Source organism: Salvelinus namaycush, chromosome 27, assembly GCF_016432855.1.
Source record: "Salvelinus namaycush isolate Seneca chromosome 27, SaNama_1.0, whole genome shotgun sequence".
NCBI lineage: Eukaryota > Metazoa > Chordata > Actinopteri > Salmoniformes > Salmonidae > Salvelinus > Salvelinus namaycush.
In genome coordinates, this window is record NC_052333.1 from 29973677 (window position 1) to 29996348 (window position 22672).

The following is a 22672-nucleotide window of genomic DNA, read 5'->3' on the forward strand; positions in this document are numbered from 1 at the left end:
AACTAATGTCCAGGTTCTAAGGAATGGATCTGTAGTGCTACAATAACCCTTCATTATAATAGTCCACTACATGTAATTCTATGATTTTATCCCTGCACATATGAAACAGAGGTATACAAATGTGAGCCATTTCTAATTGTTTTTGTACCGAATAAAAACATTTATTTAAATCCAACATGAAAACAATTTATCAAAAAATTATTTACAAAAAATCTAATATTTACAGATTTGACCAGTATACTAACTTGGCTTAGGTACCACGAGGCCCAAAACACACATGAACTAAAGCAGTATACCCAACACAGTGTTTTTCCTTCACAATGTACAAAAAAATATATGTGTTTCTAAATGCAAAACATTGGTCAACAGTCTTTGCCTGAGTTAGCATTTTGTTATAGAATATACTGAGGTTATAACTGGCATGAACATGATGCATGTATGTTTGGGGCAAATTAGGTCCACTAATGCTTTGCATCAAAACATAGCATTGTTAGGTCCTCAACACCCCATGGTCCATGATCCAAGGTCACCTTGGCTGAGCTTGAGTTAAAAAAAAAAAAAAAAGAGGCTACAACAGACCTCATCCCAAGCCAAACTGCTCATCTGAGCATTCTCAGAGATCATCCACTCCTCGAATTCGCCGGGCAAGCTGAATGTCACGGGGGAACAGCGTTACACGCTTGGCGTGTATGGTACACAAGTAGGCGTCGGAAAACAGTAAAACGAGGAAAGCCTCTGCAGCCTGGAAGAGAAATAATGGTGTCAAACAATGACCAGCAAACGTTCATATTGACAACACCATTAATAGAGATACAAAAAAAGCAGAGGGGATTTTTTTATTGCCGATATGTAAAAAAAATACAAATAATAATAATAATAATGTGTACTATGATGTTGTTAATCATTTTAAACTGTAAGAAGGGTTTAGAGCAGGGGTCTCCAACATGTCGATCGCGAGCTACCAGTAGCTGCAATTTTCACGTGTTCCACCACAAACGGTCAAAACAAATCTCACAAGTATCAGACACCGCAAACTCCCAGCTACAGTCGTATGAAAAGGTTTGGGCACCCCTCTGAGGCTGCATCATAATTTACTCTGTCGTCACAGAAAATGATCACAGTGGCATGCCATTAATTTTCTAATAAAAGCTGAGTACTGGGGTATTGTCCAGACAAAGATTTTTAGTGTAGCAATATTAAGTTGTATGAAATTAAATCAGATGTGAAAAATAGGCTATGCAAAAATGTGGGCACCCTTGTCATTTTGTTGATTTGAATACCTGTAACTACTTAGCACTGAATAATTGGAACACACAATTGGTTTGGTGAGCTCATTAAGCCTTGAACTTCATAAACAAGTGCATCCAATCATGAGAAAAGGTATTTAAGGTGGCCAATTGCAAGTTGTTGTTCTCTTTGACTCTCCTCTGAAGAGTGGCAACATGGGGGCCTCAAAACAACTCTCAAATGACCTGAAAACAAAGATTGTTCAACATTATGGTTTAGAGGAAGGCTACAAAAAGCTATCGCAGAGATTTAAGATGTCTGTCCACTGTGAGGAACATAGTGAGGAAATGGAAGACCACAGGCATAGTTCTTGTTAAGGCCAGAAGTGGCAGGCCAAGTAAAATATCGGAGAGGCAAAGGCGAAGGATGGTGAGAACGGTCAAAAACAGCCCACAGACCACCTCCAAAGACCTACAACATCATCTTGCTGCAGATGGTGTCACTGTGCATCGTTCAACAATTCAGCGCACTTTGCACAAGGAGAAGCTGTATGGGAGAGTGATGCGGAAGAAGCCTTTTCTGCACACACGCCACAAACAGAGTCGCTTGAGGTATGCAAACGCACATTTGGACAAGCCAGCTTCATTTTGGAATAAGGTGCTGTGGACTGATGAAACAAAGATTGAGTTATTTGGTCATAACAAGGGGCGTTATGCATGGCGGCAAAAGAACACAGCGTTCCAAGAAAAACACTTGCTACCCACAGTAAAATTTGGTGGGGGTTCCATCATGCTGTGGGGCTGTGTGGCCAGTGCCGGTACTGGGAATCTTGTTAAAGTTGAGGGTCGCATGGATTCCACTCAATATCAGCAGATTTCTTGGGAATAATGTTGAAGAATCAGTCACAAAGTTGAATTTACGCCGGCGCTGGATATTTCAACAAGACAACGGCCCAAAACTCTGCTCAAAATCTACCCGGGCATTTATGCAGAGGAACAAGTACAATGTTCTGGAATGGCTATCCCAGTCCCCAGACCTGAATATCATTGAGAATCTGTGGGATGATTTGAAGCGGGCTGTCCATGCTCGGCAACCATCAAACCTAACTGAACTGGAGATGTTTTGTAAGGAGGAATGGTCAAAAATACCTTCATCCAGAAACTCATTAGAGGCTATGGGAAGCTTCTAGAGGCTGTTATTTTAGCAAAAGGAGGCTCTACTAAATATTGATGTGATTTTTCTATTGGGGTGCCCAAATTTATGCACCCGTCTAATTTTGTTTTGATGCATATTGCACATTCTGTTAATCCAATAAACCTAATTTCACTACTGAAATATTACTGTGTCCATCAGTTATTTGATAGATCAAAATGAAATTGCTGATCCAAAACACCCAATTATTTATAAATGGAAATCATGGAAATTGTCAGGGGTGTCCAAACTTTTTCATACGACTGTATTATTTAACCAACGCAACATTATCCCACCGTTAGCCACTATTGGCTTAAAAAGCCAAACTTAAACACAATATATGCCAATTAATTTCCAGCAATATTGCCCCTTTTTCCCCCCGGTGTGGTGCGGGGGTTTGTTTATCACTCCATGTGTAGCCACTGCCACTTGATGTGATAACTGTCTTGTGGGTTGACAGAAATACTTTTCCAGAAACCTTCTCAATTGAATGTTAACTGCAAAGTAGGCTTACCTGGCAGAAGTATATAATGAGAAATTATATCATTTATTTGTTATTTGCAAACTTTGCCATGAAATAGACAGCAGCAGTACAGAAACACCACTAGACCGGCACACTAGATGCGCATTTAAAAAGGGCCAGATGTGCAATTAAAGGGAAATTACACACAAATCAATTCATACCAACAACAAAAAAATGTTTTCTGATGTGATTTAAACATTGACTCAGAACATCAATTTAAAAATAAATCTAAAAACAGTCAAATTAAAACAGAAAATTCATCCGATTTTAGTGCCCCACTTGAGAGTTTTATTTAACCATTATTTTTTGAAAACAGTATATTGACAGGAAACATAACGCACTATTTTCTCTTGTACACTCAGGGAAGAGTGGCAGGGGAGAGAAGAATGTGCTTGTTCGAAAGCTTTAGAAAAATGTGTAGCTTGTGTCATGATGTTGGCCTGGGGGTAGGTTTATGACAGTCATAAATACCTCTTCCCCCCTTTTTCCTCTCTCTACCCTACTGATGTGACATTAGAAAACCCCTTGGTTAACAGAGATTCTGGGAACATCAGAAGATCGGGGGGAAATGTACTATATTCTGGTAATCTGACCAATTGAACATATGCGGTGGTACTTGTGTGTATACATAAATGTATATTATGTCAGTTCGGTTGTCATCTGGGACATTCTCATCAATTATAGGATGACAAACTCTACAGTGGAAAGTCTGCACATTGTAGTTATCGGACTCACATGGAATTGTTGTTCAATTTAAATGTTTGAATATGAAATTATTCGTGATGGGATGAAATGTGATTTTAGCTTCTAAAATGTGAGAATTGGGTTTTCATGAGTGAATTAGGCCCGACTCAGTGGCCCGCCCACGTGAAGAGACATAGGTTGTAAATTATGAAACACACCCCTTTTCTCCCTCCACTATATAAGCCCTTGACGAAAATGTAACTATCTGTTCTGAGGATGTGAGGACGACGGTCCATACGTTAAAAGGACTAACATGTCAACTACAGAACTAAGCCAACATCAGCGTGAGCTTTGGTTGCGAATGGTATGAACTTTGAACTCTTATTCACAACAGAAGTGATCCCTCCTAGCCGTTGAGTTAGCAACAGCAGCTGCAAACGAGGGCTAGAACAGACAGAGTATCCCGTATACCACACAACGACGTTACTACAACGTATCCAATTGACCACCAGAGACATTCTTCAAAGGACAAAGGACTCGGTTGGGCAACACAGCCTCCAATCTACCACCAACCTACCGAAGTGCAGCTCAGAGTAAATATTTATTGCATTTTCCTTTTCCAAATGGGCGGTAATTTAGAATGCATAAGATACTGTATTTACGATAGCACAGCTTCGCCCTTTGTTCCTCAGTCTTCCCGCTCTTTCACTCAAACCCAGCCCCTTGTGTAACTAGCTGTCATATCTGTTCCGCTCGCTAGGGACGTTTTCCTTTATGACGTAATTTGTAATCAAGGTATGATTCATTCTGTGTGATTAGTTAGGTATTTAGTAAATAAATAATTAAACCCAATTTTGTATTGCTGATTCAACTTGTTAGCCAGGGTTCGTGAAGATAACCAAGCATTTACAACTTTCAGATGAGACTGAAATAAGGTGACGATTAATATTGACTGCTATTGATGTAAAATATTACTAGGTCTTTAAGAGTTTATTCGGAAGATAACAGCTCTATAAATATTATTTCGTGGTGCCCCGACTCTCTAGTTAATTACATTTACATGATTAGCTCAATCAGGTAATATTAATTACGGAGAAACGATTTTATAGAATAGCATGTCATATCACTTAATCCGGCATAGCCAAAGACACGACACTTGTTTCATTTTTATAAAGTAGCTCACATGCTAGAAAATGTTGGAGACCCCTGGTCGAGAATTGATATAACAGTTATTCAAATAAGCACAGAAGTGGGAACCAACATACCTCCTGCAAGGCCAGAAGAGCGTTCACCTGCCATCTCATGAAGTCCCTGCTATAAGTATGGCACACTTCTCGAACCTGCGTAGACAACCTGAGTAAACAACCTTGCAATTCACTGCTGCGCCAATTCTGTCATTTTGCAATGATTTTGTCCAACTTGTCAAGAAAATGCACTGACAAGGGAATGTTTGGTGACATGTGACTTAATTGGTCCAAATTGCAAACCCCCTTATTGTAGTGCGGTGATTGGTCAGTTGTGTGAGATAATATTGCGATGATTTGACTGTTGTATGCGGTAATAGTATGGTGATTGGTCAAATATGCAAGCTCTCGGATAATATGCGGGGAACTGTTGATTTTGCAACCAAAAAAAGGGTAAAGTTCACAGGGCTAACTATGCATTACCAACAAGTAATGTATTGTCAGACAGTGGCAGAATCCATCTAGGAATGTAAGGTGACTATAGACAAAATGGTGGTTATAAAATCGGTTCGCAGGAGCCATGTGCTAACCAACCTCTACCAGACAAGAAAGGACAGAACCAGGGGTATCGTACCAGGCGTGCAAACGGTCCCTTGCGCAAAAGCAAGTCAGTGCTCTTCTGGTACTTGCGAATTTCCATCAGAGCTCGGGTGCCAGGGCGAAACCTTCTCTTTTTTCGCGGGGAGGGAGCTGGACCTGCAGAGGCTAGAGGGACCCAGATCATCTTTACACAATGAGAACAGAACCTTATATTTCTTCATTGGAACACTTTCAACTAGTGGTCACATACAGTGCATTCATGAAGCATTCAGACCCCTTCCCCTTTCCCACATTTTGTTATGTCACAGCCTTTTTTTATCCTCAATCTACACACAATACCCATAATGTCAAAGCAAAACCTGTTTTTTTAATACATGCAAATGTATTAAAAATAAAAAACAGAAATACCTTATTTACATAAATATTCAGACCCTTTGCTATGAGACTTGAAATTGAGCTCAGGTGCATCCGGTTTCCTTTGATCATCCTTGAGATGTTTCTACAACTTGATTGGAATCCACCTGTGGTATATTCAATTGATTGGACATGATTTGGAAAGGTACACACCTGTCTATATAAAGGCCCCACAGTTGACAGTGCATGTCAGAGCAAAAACCAAGCCATGAGCTCGAAGGAATTGTGTGTAGAGTTCCGAGACAGGATTGTGTCGAGGCACAGATCTGAGAAAGGGTACCAAAACATTTCTGCAGCAATTGAAGGTCCAACATTCTTAAATGGAAGAAGTTTGGAACAACCAAGACTCTTCCTAACGCTGTCCGTCCAAACTGAGCAATCGGGGGAGAAGGGCCTTGGTCATGGAGGTGACCAAGAACCCGATGGTCACTATGACACAAGCTCCAGAGTTCCTGTGGAGATGGGAGAACCTTGCAGAAGTACAACAATGTCTGCAGCACTCCACCAATCATGCCTTTATGGTAGAATGGCCAGACGGAAGTCACTCCTCAGTAAAAGGCACATGACAGCCCGCTGGAGTTTGCCTAAAGGCACCTAAAGGACTCTCAGACCATGAGAAACAAGATACTCTGGTCTGATGAAACCAAAATTGAACTCTTTGACGGGAATGCCAAGTGTCACGTCTGGAGGAAACCTGGCACCATCCCTACGGTGAAGCATGGTGGTGGCAGCATCATGCTGTGGGGATGTTTTTCAGTGGCAGGGACTGGGAGACTAGTCTGGATCGAGGGAAAGATGAACGGAGCAAAGTACAGAGAGATCCTTGATGAAAACCTGCACCAGAGCGCTCAGGACCCCCGAATAGGGAGTAGGTTCACCTTCCAACAGGGCAACAACCCTAAGCACACAGTCAAATCAACGCAGGAGTGGCTTCGGGACAAGTCTCTGAATGTCCTTGAGTGGCCCAGCCAGAGCCCAGACTTGAACATCTCTGGAGAGACCTGAACATAGCTGCGTAGCGACGCTCCGCATCCAACCTGACAGAGCTTGAGAGGATCTGCAGAGAAGAATAGGAAACTCCCCAAATACTGGTGTGCCAAGCTTGTAGCGTCATACCCAAGAAGACCGAGGCTGTAATCGCTGCCAAAGGTGATTCAACAAAGTGCTGAGTAAAGGGTGAATACTTGTGTAAATGTATTATTTCCGTTTTTTAAATAATTTTATACATTTGCTAAAATTTCTAAAAACCTGTTTTTTGCTTTGTCATTACCGGGTATTGTGTGTAGATTGACAATAAAATAAAAAAATCATTTTAGAATAAGGCTGTAAAGTAAAAAATTGTGGAAAAAGTCAAGGTCTGAATACTTTCCCAATGCACTGTCCATAGCTAAACAAAAACAGTTTGCTTCAGTGTAAGCATTGAGAAGCCATGAGTCCAACCCACATTCCCCCTTCTCCCTTCTCCCTATTCTCCTCACCTGATGGTCCGCTCAGCCGTGGTGCCTTTGATGTTGAAGCAGTCGCGGTCGAGGCTGGAGGCCGACGCTTGGGTACTGCACCCTTGCGCCGGCTTGCAGAACTGTCAGGATCACGACGAGGCATCCTCCAATACTAGTTCACAAAACAGCGTCAATGAACCCAAACGGTTGCATGATAGTGAAGAGGAGATAGAGAAAAGTAAATGCGTTGTGACTTGCTCCAGTATTGACCATATAGGTTTGCATGGTCTTAGTCATTAATCTTGCATGTCATCACACACACACACGACCCTCTTTTAGCCATATGGTGTATATTGGAAAAGAAGAATAGAACGGGTTGGACTCAAAATGCATACTGAAAAAATGACAGAGGTGTCAAACTCATTCCACAGAGGTCCTGAGTATCTACTCGTTTTTCTTATTCCCCTTTCAAAATTGTGTCCAATTAAACCCTAGACAACCAGGTGAAGGTAGTTCCGAACTAATTAATTAACTTAATTGATTAATCAAGTACAAGGGATGAGTGAAAACCCGCAGACACTCAGCCCTCCATGGAATGAGTGAGGGGGTTCAATTAAGCTCGACCGAGCTTACTGGTAGGCGTGTTTTACACCGGCTGAAAGAGTATCGTATTCGATTTGGAACCGGGCTGCCTACCATGAGTGAGCCAGGTGCTCCTCTGTCCGACAGCGAATTCGGTTCAAAACAAAAGTGACATAATTACGCATGTGTAATAATACATTTTATATAGCGCTTTTCAGTACAAAAGGGGTGGCAGGTAGCCTAGTGGTTAGAGCGTTGGGCCAGTCACTGAAAGGTTGCTAGATCGAATCCCTGAGCTGACGAGGTAAAAATCTGTCGTTCTGCCCCTGAACAAGGCAGTTAACCCACTGTTCCTAGGCCATCATTGTAAATAAGAATTTGTTCTTAACTGACTTGCGTAGTTAAATAAAGGAGAAAAAAAAGTTGAATCTCAAAGTCTCTTAAAAAACAACATGTGTCCGTTCTTGGGTGATGGTCTTCAACAGCATTAGATGATAGGCAGTTCAGAAAAGTAGTATCTTGAGCGGATGGAGCATAGATGGAGCAGCCAGGGAGGTAGGTAGAAACATCTGACAAACAGGCCACGGAGCTCTTCATCGGGCACGTCGTCGTCTTTGATGTTCACAGCTCCTTCTCCGTAGGCAAGCTGGATCGTCCACTACTGAAATGTAGGACCCACCTGGGTGATGCTTCAGCGACTGTAAAAGCGGCAGTATAACCACTACTCCTCAGCAGTAGTCTGGAAAAGCCCCCTACGAGGCGATCCTCTGCATCGCCTCACACCGCTGTCCACTTCCCTCTAAGAACCAGGGCAGTTGGCCAAAAAGCTGATGCTGTTGATCTGGTGTTGCTGCATCATTAAAATCACACTATATTAGCTAGCCAAGCCAAAACAAGTTATCAAAAACAAAGATGCAGTAAAAAAACACAAAACATGTACCATATTTACAGAGCTCTCTGCCATGGCTACTTCGGGTCACCATGACAAACACTGAATTATTGTAGTAGGATTCTTTACTCACATGCAAAAGTGATTGCTGAGAAACGATTTATCTGCCTTCCCAACTTTTATTTTTTTATTAAAACATTTATGGAAAAGAGATATATGTTTCAGGACGATGCACCATGGAGCCTTGTTGACATTAACGAGCAACGCAGATTACTTTTATATTTAATAAGGGCGCTCCTCCCTCCCCGCTTTCGCCGGTGACGTGACGGGCCATAGCCCGGTGTACCCCGGGCCAGATTCATCAAACCCCCTCAGTGACACGCGGGCCCAAGGTTAGGTAGGGTTTAGAGAAGGATTGTCTCAAGGGTCCCACTTAGCATCTACCATGGTCTGGTAACTCTGGCTGTGTCATGTTGGGCTCAGGCATGACATCGTGGGGTCACGTTCAAGGGAGTGTTCTGATAGGTGCAACGTTCTTCACTACATCTGAACGTTCTGAAGATAAGCAATCTGTTATACAGAAAACATACAACGGATGGGTCGTGTCCTGGATGCTGATTGGTTAAAACCGCATTCCAGCCAGTGTCTGTTCCACAAGTTACCACCATCTAAAGCTGACATTTAAATGCCTATTTAATCTGTTCCATCTCACTGCAAAATCCACTGTCTCAACAGCCCAGCCAGGCAATTTATAAACTTGATCTCCACTATAAAAAGCATCTAGACATTATCTCCCATTTCTGTTAGACTAGCAGACTGACAGCAAGGTTTATAAAACATCTGCTGTTAAATTTAACAGCAGATGTTTTATAAACCTTGCTGTCAGTCTCTCCGACATTTGCAAAACTGTTTCAATATTGAAATTCCATCTACAGTTGTCACTAATGAAAGAGTTGGGACGAGGCAGAGGCAGCGTTTCTTAGCCAGTCGAAATCATGAACAGCTGTTATAATTATTAAGGATATATACAAAGAAATGTCTACAGAAAACAGTTAAAACTAAAGGCAGCTAGATGTCTGTATTTCCAGTTTGAAGTGATTGTAGTAGCTGTGTTGTTGGCTAGCTCCTCAGAACAGTGACCTGTCAAGATAGCGCATTTTCTATGCCAGGCGAAATCGCGCATCATCAGCTCATTCTTATGGACCTATCCAAATAAATGTCGCTAGAAAACAGCTTAAACAAACGCAGCTACTTTGCTGTTATTCTGGCTGCAATGTTTGACATGACTAAGTTAGCCGTAGTTGTAGACTAGCTAGCATGCAAGGGATACGAACGTTGCCAGCCAGTATGGAACATTTTGAACGAACTACTGGGTCACGTCCATAGATACAGAACAAAAAGACTTAACGAATGGCTTACGTCTCTAAAAACCAAACCGATAGAAGGAACGATCAGCGAATTGACTTTCTCATGGAAGTATGAGTGCCTTCATCAAAATAACCTTTGGGCATTATCACTTAACGTTAAGTATCTGAACGTTCTGTAACGTTGCACCGTCCTGAAGATGCCTCTGAACTCAACCAGGGCCAAACTGGAAACAATGAAAAACCGCATTTACTCAAAAGGTAACAAGCAGATAGTTAGCTAACTCGCCACAAACGACTTACATTAACTAGTTATCTAGCTAGCATCGGGTTGAACCCAGAGAATTGTAAATCAAGAATTAAAAAACGGCAACTGGCACGTTCATTTTAGGGAGGTAAGAAAGCTAACGTTACGTAACTAGTTATTCATAGAGCTTTTCATCTACATTGAGCAAGCATGCCACCGCTAACTAAGCAAACCATACAGAGCTAGCATTACTTTTGAACGTGTCGAAATTCCACACTTACCAGCCGATACAAATTTTATGTGAAGAGCTTTTTGTCAACAATGCACCAAAGACTAAACCTCTCCCTGAACCAACGTGCCCGAAATTCAAACGACGCTGTTTGGTATCGGTCTCCTCGCAGAGCCAATGAGATGTATCGATAGGCGTATGGAAACGCCTTGTTTACCGTTACTCCAATGGGTGGTGTTAGAGAAAATTAAGCTGCTTGTTTATTGGACAAGTCAGTCAGCTCGAGTATGTGATTTAACATGACATTATCGTATGGTCACAGATACAGCAATGAGCCAGATATTTCACCGGACGTATAAATGTGAAGCATGGTTGGTTATAAAAATATTTGTTACACACTAGTAACAGCATATAGTAGTATGTCATCCTCTAGTAATATAACAAAATAGCTTGTAATAGTAAGAACAATTATACAGACAAAATTAACAGATTCAGGTGTGGGGTTATCATAGTGACTGTTGTACTATTGCATGCATGTTCTGGTAGAAACAGGGCTGCCCAACCCTCTTCCTGGAGATCTACTGTCCTGTAGGTTCAGTCCAACCCTAATTCAGCATATCTGATTCAGCTAGTTAAGGTCTTGTTGAGCAGCTAATTGGTAGAATCAGGTGTGCTAAATTAGGGTTGGACGGAAAACCCACAGGACTGTAGGTCTCCAGGAAGGTTGGGCAGCCCTGTGCTAATAGGTTTAATAAAAACATCTAAATGCATTAATTGTATTTTGGTAGTAAGTATTTTTACTAATGAGTTTTGGAATTCATGTGGGTTTGATAATGCCTGCAGCAGCATACATTTTACTGAGTGTCCATAAGCTGAATTGATTCATCAACGACGTTCAGAGGCAGGGGTGTGACCGTCTTTGTTAAAACTGCAGTGGTGCCAGGCTTGTACTTGTACTGTCCTTCTCTGGAAATGGGCAAAGAGAAAAGATTTACAGTATATTGTAATTCACATTATGAATAATCAAGTAATAATCACACAATTGTGTTGGTTGTAGCCCAGTAGAAACTTGTATGGCTCACTTTTTCCCCTTCTGGGCAGGTTGGTCATAGCCCCTAAGGTACTGAACCCCTGCCTGAGTGATGACACACAGGTCCACATTACTGCCAGAGCCCAAGTCACAGAAAATCCCAGCCGCAATGGCATCCCGCACCAGCTTTTTAGCCTCATCTAGCTGAGCAAGATAGACAGATAAGACAGGTGAGCAATAGATTGTATGAAATGAACTGTTCAATGGTAAATAACTGCATCTCACCTCCATGTTTGGTCTGTATCTGTCTTCAAAGATAGAAATAGCTGCACCTGCTCCTGAACCTGCAAATACAACAGCAGTACTGTTACCTTTATCTAATGTTTCAATATTCAATACAACTTACCATTAGAAGCTCTTCCCACGGCCCAGATGAAGTATTTGATGGCAAATGATTACCAAAGACAAATACAGGCATCTATCTGATTATGCTGGACTGAAACACAAGGACATGGTGAAAAAAAAGTCTCCATCGCTGACAAAGTCAAGCATTGACTAGATAAAAAGTGAGATCAATACCCATAGTAAGGAATGGTAGTTTGTCATAGGAGCCGTGTGGGTAGACACTGTAGAGGTGAGCGCCAGTCACATCCACACCTCCAACAATCAGAGGCGCCAATATGTCCCTGGTACCTGGAATGGAAGCATTGCAGATGCCACAATTCAGGTGGAGAGCTACAATGTAATAGCATCATAATGTTTGTGATAAAATTGTAATCAAATGAGGGATTTGATATTGATGAAGGCACTATTGTGGCAGTTTTCTATTATGGCCTGGAAAGTAACTAGATTGTCAGCATTCAAACAATGTTATGAGAATGGCCACTGTAGATGTCTTATTTTCCCATCGTCACAAACTCATTCATGCTCTCACCTGAAGAGCATCTGTTTCAGTTGTCGGGTAACCGTGACAACAAGGGGAGGGCGTCCTGTGCTTAGTGAGTGCAGCTCCACATTGGATGACATCATCTGAGTGGTGACTTCTGCATCTGCAGCCACACCTGCTCCACAACAGCTACAATAAAAAATTGAGATTAGTGGGTGAAACATGGTGGTTCAAATAGACTTCAACGAAAGCCCCAGTCTGTGCATACCATTGTACAGGGGCTGATGCTCAACTACATATGGGTTAAACAAGCTACACTATTATACTGTACAAGGTGTATTCTTTGTGGCACTTACTAGATGTTGGGTGCAATGTAGTGGATCTTCATGCAATTCTTGTCAGCTACCACCATGTCATCAGTGGCTCTTGTGTCAGCTCCAAGTATCACCCCATCCTGTGGAGGGAGGAAACGCAAACTATAATCATACTTTGTGCTGAGCTCAATCCTGAGACCACTACATCACAGTAAACGGAAAATGTGTAATGACTGATTCTCACCTTGAATACTATGCCAGCGATGGTGGTTCCAGTCTTCCTTGCCTTAGGAGAACTGTAACCAAGCTCTGACAAATTCCCCTCCAACACAGCATTCCTGCAGTGAGAACTTGTTATTATGCAATGTTGGGTATATTTAGAGAAGCTGGCTTTGTGTTGGCCTAAGCAGAGCCCGGCCGATCACTGGGTCCAAGCTTCCTGCCACCCAGGACCTCTATACAAGGCGGTGTCAGAGGAAGGCCCTAAAAATTGTCAAAGACTCCAGCCACCCTACTCAGACTTCTCTGCTACCGCACAGCAAGCGGTATTTTAGCGCCAAGTCTAGGTCCAAAAGGCTCTTTAACAGCTTCTGCCCCCAAGCCATAAGAATGCCGAACAGTTAATCAAATGGCTAACAGTACTATTTGCACCCACCCCCTTTTTATTTTACGCTGCTACTTGCGGTTTTATCTATGCATAGTCACTTTACCCCTACCTACATGTACATATTGGCTCAATTACCTCAACTAACCTGTTAACCACCGCACATTGACTCGGTACCCCCTGTATATAGCCTGGTTATTTTGCGTTACTTTAAAAAAAAAAAAGTTTTTTGGGGGGCCCGATAAAGTGTCGGGCTATAAACCTAAGCCTACTAAAACCAGAAATTATTCAGGAAATCTTCCTCTGCTGTCTCTGCTAAAACTATTTACATGGTAACAATGTAGGCCTACAGTAATTATCCTGTTTTAAACTGCGATATTGTTAATTATTTTTCTGCAGGTTCACAATTTTACACAAGCAGACAAATTGAATAAAATTCAGAAAATTAAAAGACAATTCTGCCACTTCTCAACCTCCAGCACCAAACCGGTCTACAAAAAAAATTGTTATTCGTCACACATATTTAGCAGATGTTATTGCGGGTGTAGTGAAATGCTTGTATAAACAGTGGGTTTCTATGATCTGTAGTTAAAAAGAAAGGTTTTAAAATTGTTTAATCGCAGTGTAGGATTAAAAGTAAAGTGATTTTCAAAACCTGCAACAAGGGAAGGTATTTTCTTGGTTTCCACTTCCGTGAATCTCAGTGTTTGAAAATATTTTAACTTGTCGTCATCTGGTAGAACTTTATATATTTTTTCTACAAAACATAGAAAATGTGCCCTTTTCACATATGTTAGCTACTCCCACCAGCCTCCTTTGGACTATAGGAGGGTGGGCCCATTGTATTTGGTGGAATAGAAAAAAATGGACCGAGTCAAACATGTGGTTGCCATATGTTTAATACCATTATAGCATTACAATCAGCCAGTCCTCGTATAGTTCCTCCCAAAAGCCTCTGGTTGACATTGGTATTGTGCTGAAAATTAGGTTTAAAAGTGGAGTTGCCCTTTAATTGTGCGCGAATTGTTATGGTCTTGACTCGAACCCCTGACATCCACCAAGAACTGTCACAATACATAATAAAAAAAATTATTGCAGTAAATGTTTCTCAAATTACCTTATGGACCACTAAGAAAGGAACTCACCTGCGAGTGTTCTCAAAGGAAAAACCAGCGCTTTGAGGTTGGGGAGGTCGAGAATTATGGAGCATCTTCAATCAAGATGGGCGAACGAATCCACAACTCGAGAACCCTCAGGTGAAAGGAGAGCGTCTACTGCACTTTACTTTTCAACTCCTTTTACTTTGTTAAACGCTGTCACGGTAAACTGTCTCGGTTGGACGTGTCAGCGTTTCCTGGGGTGAACTTTCACTTTCAATTTTAAAACAGCCTCAGATTAATCCAAATACAGTATAGGACAGGGAGAACAACATTGTCATGGCTAGAAGGGTTACAGCTTTTGTCAAATTAACTTCAAAAGTAGTTTTATTTTTAAAATTTTAGCTAAGCCTTTTCCTAAACTTAATCCTGCTAACCTGCTGCGTAAATTCTAACTTGCTGCAAAAATCCAATCTGAAACTGTATCCCATCATGTCAAAACAGAACGAAATGGATTCTCAATGGCTGTTTGGCTGATAGGTATGGGATCATTGGGCGTCCCAATTCGGACTTCACGGTCCAGGTTTTGACGTCCCTACTCCATTAACGTGAAAATGGTAGCAAACAAGACAGCTAGTTAGCTAAATTGCCATACATGTTTAATGCTTTTTGACCTGTCCCCAAATTAATGTAATTGGTTCAGAGTTTGTTTTGATATTTTAACCTGCGTGTCGTGATCACGTTTGGTGTGGGGGGACAAAATAAATGTATGCACGATGGTGCAAGCTCGCAGCCGGTTTGAGTTCCGTATAACAGCTGACTACACCGAAGCCAGCGTTTAATACATTTTGAGATCTACCCACACTGCTCGCGGCGCGCCAACGAGCGTCTGCGTTGCCAAGGGCACGGAACCCAAACCGGCTGCCCACGTGACCAATGACCAATTAATAAAAACATCTGAATTGGGCTGCCTTTGCGTCAAAAGGCTAGCTAAAGACCACATTACCTCCAGTACACCTACCGCCCCGACAGATCCACGGACGACGCAACCGCCATTGCACTGCCCTCACCCACCTGGACAAAAGGAAAGCATTTGTGAGGATACTGTTCAACTACAGCTCAGTCTTTAGTACCATAGTGTCCACTACACTCACAGGCCTGAACTCCTCCCTATACAACTGTCCTGGACTTCCTGATGGACCACCCCCAGGTGGTGAAGGTAGGCAACAACCTTCACACGGATCTTCAACACCGGGGGACCCCACAAGGGTGCATCCTCAGTCCCCTCCTGTATACCCACGACTGCGTAATCAGGCCTACAACAGTAGGCCTGATTACCAGCAATGTGAGAGCCTACAGAGAGGTAGGCACTGACGGCATGGTGCCAGGTAAACAACCTTCCTCAACATTAGCAAAACAAAAAGCCGATTGTGGACTTCAGGAGGAATCAGGCTGGGCACGCCCCATCCTCATCAATGGGGCCAGTGGAGACGGAAAACTTCAGTTTCTCGGCATCCACATCTCAGGAGTCAAAACGGTCAAACCACAGACACCATGACGACATGACAGCAACACAATCGTAGAAAGTTGAAATTCGGCCTATCCCAGAGGGCCCAGTGTTCCACAGGAGCACCATCGAGAGCATACTGTCGGTTGCATCACAGCCTGGTACGGACACTCCACCGCCGCTGACCACAAGGCTCTAGTGGGGTACGCTTAGCCGAAATCACCAATTGGTGCACACTGCCTGCCCTCCAGGACATCACCAGGTGTCACAGGAAGGCCAAGATCAGGGACCTCAGCCACGGCCTGTTCTCTCTACTTCCATCACTCAGACGTGGGCAGTACCATGGCAAACTGTCACTGGCCAATAGCTTCTACCTCCAGACCATCAGGTTGCAGCATAGTTCCCCATGTCCCCTGGACTCATTTGCCTGATGACGTGCAATTTGAAGAAGAGTTTTCATACAAGTGCATTTGTCCACTTCGCTCTTCGCCGCCTCTTATCTATTACTGTAAAATAACAGATTGGATAGGAGATAATGGACATGTCTGCAAGAACGAGGGTAGCCTTTTGACTTTTTATTGAAAAAGTCTGTAGGCTTCTAAAGGTAAAAAAAATTCACAGCTGAAAGACGCAGAGGATGGTGAGAAATGGATGTCTTGGCACAGACAGAAATATTATATTAATGTAATGTAAAACAGAGGCACAGGGTAAAAAGGGCAAACATACCCAAAATAAACTCAAAACGCTAGCTTTACACAATCGGCAAATAAGGGAAGTGCACAACAAATCTACATAATAGGAATTAAATACCTTGGTCGCCATATACAACAGTCATACAATATGCACAGTCAGTAACACATCTCTAGTGAGCCATGCTGTTTGGTTGAAAGGGGGCAACTGACTGCAGGTGGGGTATTTAAAGGTGTAGCTCCACCTCTTTCAGGTGGACGTGATTGTTCTTAACAAGCTTTGATGGAGGTGTGTGGCGACCAATGAGGGGAGGGCTCCCCTCCAGGTAGGCGGAGAGTGGGCGGGGTTTGTACAATTAACCTTGACCTTTTTCCAAAAGGAGGACGGAGGAGAGAGGACGCAGGAGGAGAGAGGACGCAGGAGGAGAGAGGACGCAGGAGGAGAGAGGACGCAGGAGGAGAGAGGACGCAGGAGGTGAGCCAATCTAATTGATAAAAGGCCAGCGACTCTTTCATCCTTTCCACGTATACTATCTGACCGAGAGACATGACCACGGCATGCCGCACCACGTGCAATGAGAATGGAGGGCCCTATTGTGGCTTGATAAGGAATGTGAAGCAGAAGACACCACACTGATTTATGTCCCTTTTATGTTCAGTTCTTTCCCCTGCTCCAGAACGACAATTAGATTTGGTTTGGGGAAACTAATGTTGAAACAGGCCCACATTCTGAGTTTAGGAATTCAGCACTGGGAGCTGTCCATGTGCAAACAGAGTCCACAGTGTTCATAGGCTGTTCAGTTGAAGAACGTCTGCAACTAGGCCACTGTGCAATGGCATTGAGGGCAACATTGTAAAGGCTCCAATCAACAACAAAAAATACCAACATTTTACTAATGTTATTAATAATGGAGCAATAGCATGAGCTTTCCGTGATATTGACCTTCATAAAGAAAACAAAAAATGCATCATGACAAAAAAGAAATGACAATTTCCAATATTTAGGCCTTCTGCAAATCTCAACACCCATACCGACAATAATTGGTACGGGAATAATTGGTAAAAGAACCAAGATTTTCTTTGTTTAATGCCTTTATTGCCAAATTTGAGCTCTTTGCTAGAACAGAAATGCAGTATGCTAATTTTTTTCATGTCAGAGCCTGACCGATGTCCAGTGGATGGTGTTGGGTAGATCTCCATGCCTTCCAGCAATCGACCGTAGAACTGTTTGGGTCACTAAACCTGTGATCTCTTTCTGTCCCTGCTGCAGTTTGGGGCGTCTCTGTGTGCTACTGGCTGGCTACCTGACTGTGGTTATTGGTGACTAAGGGCCCAGATGATTCTGATCCAGAGTTGGCTGTTCTGTTGACTCCTGCTCTCTCCTCTAAACCAGTCTTTGTGGATTTGAGAGCACTCTCGGACCACGGCGTTGGTCGACAATGGCGCCTTGGCCAACAGGCGGGCATGGGCAGTGGTCCTGGAGTGCGACTTATCCCCTGTCCGTTTACCACGGTCATGCTGACTGCGAAATCTGCCCATCCACGAAGAAAATTGCAGACGTCCATGTTGAAACCTAGGTCTGTCAGACACTCGTGCTTACTGATGTCCCCTCGGCACTCCTTCATGAAATTATCCGTGAGGTTATTGAGGACGAGCCCAGTGAGATGGCCAACAATCAAGGTAAACTCGTCTGTTGTGTAGTCCTCCCACTGCTTAAAGACTCTCTTATCTCCAACATCTTGAAATGAAGCGAAATCAGAGAGATCTACAGGGATCCCTTTAGACTTGTAATACTGCAGAACTTGAAAGACATTATCGCACACATCGTTGATGAATCTCTCTGCCACATTGAGCCAGAAGGGTGTTATTCCGGTTACTTGTTCTAATTTGTCCATGTTGTAGCCATGTCGCCTAGCTGCCTCAAGTGGGTTGGCAACGGCTTGCTGCAAGTAAATGAAAGAACTGACAGGGATTTTGAAAGTTCAGTACGAGTCAAAAGTTTGGACACACCTACTCATCCCATTTAATAAAAAATAAAAAAAACGATTTTCTACATTTTTGATTAATAGTGAAGACATCAAAACTATGAAATAACACATGTGGAATCATGTAGTAACCAACAAAGTGTTAAACAAATCCAAATATAATTTATATTTGACATTCTTCAAAGTAGCCACCCTTTGCCTTGATGACAGCTTTGCACACTCTTGGCATTCTCTTAACCAGCTTCATGAGGTAGTCACCTGGAATGCATTTTAATTAACAGGTGTGCCTTGTTAAAAGTTCATTTGTGGAATTTCTTTCCTTTTTAATGCGTTTAAGCCAAACAGTTGTGTTATGACAAGGTAGGGGATACAGAAGATAGCCCTATTTGGTAAAAGACCACGTCCATATTATGGCAAGAGCAGCTCAAATAAGCAGACAGACAATCCTTACTTTAAGACATGAAGGTCAGTCAATCTGGAAAATTTCAAGAACTTTGAAAGTTTCTTCAAGTGCAGTCGCAAAAACCATCAAGTGCTATGATGAAACTGGCTCTCATGAGGAACACCACAGGAAAGGAAGATCCAGAGTTACCTCTGCTGCAGAGGATAAGTTCATTAGAGTTAACTGCACCTCAGATTGCAGCCCAAATAAATGGTTCACAGAGTTCAAGTAACAGACACATCTCAACATCAACTGTTCAGGGGAGACTGCATGAATCAGGCCTTCATGGTCGAATTGCTGCAAAGAAACCACTACTAAAGTACACCAATAAGAACAAGAGACGTGCTTGGGCCAAGAAACACGAGCAATGGAAATTAGACCAGTGGAAATCCGTCCTTTGGTCTGATGAGTCCAAATTTGAGATTTTTAGTTACAACCGCCGTGTCTTTGTGAGACGCCGAGTAGGTGAATGGATGATCTCTGCATGTGTGGTTCCCACCATGAAGCATGGAGGAGGATGTGTTATGGTGTGGGGGTGCTTTGCTGGTGACACTCTGTGATTGATTTCGAATTCAAGGCACACTTAACCAACATGGCTACAACAGCATTCTGCAGGAATACGCCATCCCATCTGGTTTGCGCTTAGTGGGACTATCACCCAATTGAGATGGTTTGGGCTGAGTTGGACCGCATAATGAAGGAAAAGCAGCCAACAAGTGCTCAGCATATGTGGGAACTCCTTCAAGACTGTTGGAAAAGCATTCGTCATGAAGCTGGTTGAGAGAATGGCAAGAGTGTACACAGCTGTCATCAAGGCAAAGGGTGGCTACTTTGAAGAATCTCAAGTATAAAATATATTTTGATTTGTTTAACACTTTTTTTGGTTACTATATGATTCCATATGTGTTATTTCATAGTTTTGATGTTTTCACTATTATTCTACAATGTAGAAAATAGTCAAAATAAAGAAAAACCCTTGAATGAGTAGGTGTGTCCAAACTTTTGACTGGTACTGTACATGGTTATTGTCAATTGCTATACAAATGAATATGATACTGTATGTCACTCTGTTAAGATACATTATCTTTGTAACACATTAGACTCTCCCTACCTTTTGCAATAGGGCCAACACAGGGTTCACCACAGAATTCACCACAGGCTTCAACACAGGGTTCACCAATGGCTTCATGTGGACTTGCTGATCAGGAACCTGGGTTGGTACAGGAACCTCCACCTGGGCTGTTACAGCGTCACTGTTGAGATTTGACCATGTAACCAGGTAAAATGGACTCTTGTCTGTCTGTCTGTCAGTCTGTGTGTGTTAAGTAGAAAGGTCATTACCTGGAAGCCTCAGTACATTTAGCAGTGATGCTTGTTCTCTTCTGGGTATTGTGAGAAATGTGTACACATTGTTAAAACAAGCTTATGCTATTTACATTAGCAGTACATACATAAACCATAATGGTTTAATAATAATCTGCAATATCAATGGTTAAATAAAAAGAAGGATAATCCTAAAACATAAAAATCATACCTTTCTCCCTGTCAGCATGGTGGATCTGAAGGAAATGTGTACCTGTTTGAGAGAAATGTGTGTTCTTGGGAACCTTGCATGTAGTGAACAATGGAAGGTTCCATGTCATAATGGATGATGGAATGAACATTCCGTGCAGAGGTTTCAATCCCATAGAATTAAATATTTAAACTCAATCCACATAATTAAATGGAACACAGTCCATACATACACTGAGTGTACAAAACATTAAGAACACTTTCCTAATATTGTGTCGAAAGCGTTCCACAGGTCCATGTTGACTCCAATGCTTCCCATAGTTGTGTCAAGTTGGCTGAATGTCCTTTCGGTGGTGGACCATTCTTGATACACATGGGAAACTGTTGAGCGTTAAAAACCCGGTGTTGCAGTTTTTTGACACACTCAAACCGGTGCGCCTGGCACCTACTACCATACCCCGTTCAAAGACACTTCAATCTTTTGTCTTGCCCATTTACTCTCTGAATGGCACACATACACAATCCATGTTACATTCATCTCGAGGCTTAAAAATCCTTCTTAAACCTGTCTCCTCCCCTTCATCTACACTGATTGAAGTGGATTTAACAAGTGACATCAATAAGGGCTCATAGCTTTCACCTGGTCAGTCTATGTCATGATAAGAGCAGGTGTTCCTAATGTTTTGTACACTCACTGTATATGTAATAATAGAATGTTCAAATATATCTGATTGTGGACATTCATTGTCTTGTAGTAGTACAACTGTTTCATTTGAGTAAAAGTGCAGTAGGTGTAATCTTTGTCAGTGAGTAATGGCCGGTAGTAATGTATAACTATGGGAAGCATTTTATCTTGCTCCTTTGCACCCCAGTATCTCTACTTGCACATTCATCTTCTGCACATCTATCACTCCAGTGTTAATTGCTATATTGTAATTATTTCGCCACTATGGCCTATTTATTGCCTTACCTCCCTAATCTTACTACATTTGCACACACTGTATATAGATTTTTTCTATTGCGTTATTGACTGTACGTTTGTTTATCCCATGTGTAACTCTGTGTTGTTTGTGTCGCACTGCTTTGCTTTATCTTGGCCAGGTCGCAGTTGTAAATGAGAACTTGTTCTCAACTGGCCTACCTGGTTTAATAAAGGTGAAATAAAAAATAAAAAAATACATAAATTGGGACGAACTGGGGAGTTTGGTAGAGTGAGGAGGGTTGGTATTCAACATAAAAAATAACTGTGTATTGTAACACCTTTTGTCACTGTGCAGTTTATCTTCATGGTCTCCAAATCTAACACCTAGCTATCAATGAGAACCTCACTTGTATACAGTACTTGCTCATATAATGGTACACCGAGTGCAGTTTGTGTGCGCAATGTAAATAAAGACTGATGTTGAACTATTAGCCCATTTACAATACTGGAAGCAGACATAATACACGAAAACAGAAAGCAAAAAATCAATAAAATCATTTTAGTTAGCGGCTTCTGCTGCCTATGTTCCACCATTATTTTATTATTGTAGCAACTACAATTTGAGAATTGGGGCAGAAAACAGAAAATACAGGACATACAACCACAAATAAGACAAACAAAGGACACAACTTGAGAATTACCAGTCAAGTACAAACATAAATCTCCATTATTCACCCGCTCATTTCCACGGTTGTACCATCATAGCGAGGGGACAGTGCATACATTTTTACAGCTGACGCGAGGAGTGCCACAACACTTAGAGTAAAAAAGGACATTGCAAAGATAATCTAGAAACTGTACAATATAACATACGGATGGATAACTGTCCTCTATACATTTGAAAAAATCAAATCGCTTTAGTCTGGAGAGAAAGGCATTTGGAGATTTTTCAACTATAGCTAATAGATGCATGTACTGTGTATGCATGTGGGATTGAGTGTGTTTGCCTGTGTGCTTATGTACAGGAACTGACCAAATGAAGGAAACACTTGAGTAAACAAGGCATACAAGGTATATTGAAAGCAAGTTCTTCCACACAGGTGTGGTTCCT

The 22672-nt window shown here is 42.1% G+C and overlaps 1 protein-coding gene and 1 pseudogene across 2 annotated transcripts; both read right to left on the reverse strand.

Moving 5' to 3' along the window:
- Positions 1 to 54: 54 nt before the first annotated feature.
- Positions 55 to 10737, reverse strand: LOC120022432 (histone H3-like centromeric protein A). 2 transcript variants are annotated; one of them, XM_038966324.1, is made up of 5 exons: positions 10626 to 10734; positions 7302 to 7434; positions 5444 to 5574; positions 4891 to 4965; positions 67 to 742 (listed from the first exon to the last, which is right to left on the reverse strand). In XM_038966324.1, exons 2-5 carry the CDS (start codon positions 7423 to 7425, stop codon positions 614 to 616), a joined length of 459 nt encoding a protein of 152 aa, XP_038822252.1. In that variant the 5' UTR covers positions 7426 to 7434; positions 10626 to 10734; the 3' UTR covers positions 67 to 613. The 2 variants fall into 2 exon arrangements, with proteins under 2 accessions (XP_038822253.1, XP_038822252.1); XM_038966325.1 differs by lacking the exon at positions 4891 to 4965 and having other exon boundaries at positions 55 to 742; positions 10626 to 10737.
- A 73-nt stretch (positions 10738 to 10810) lies between these two features.
- On the reverse strand, positions 10811 to 14977 carry LOC120022427 (annotated as a pseudogene).
- Between the last annotated feature and the right edge of the window lie 7695 nt (positions 14978 to 22672).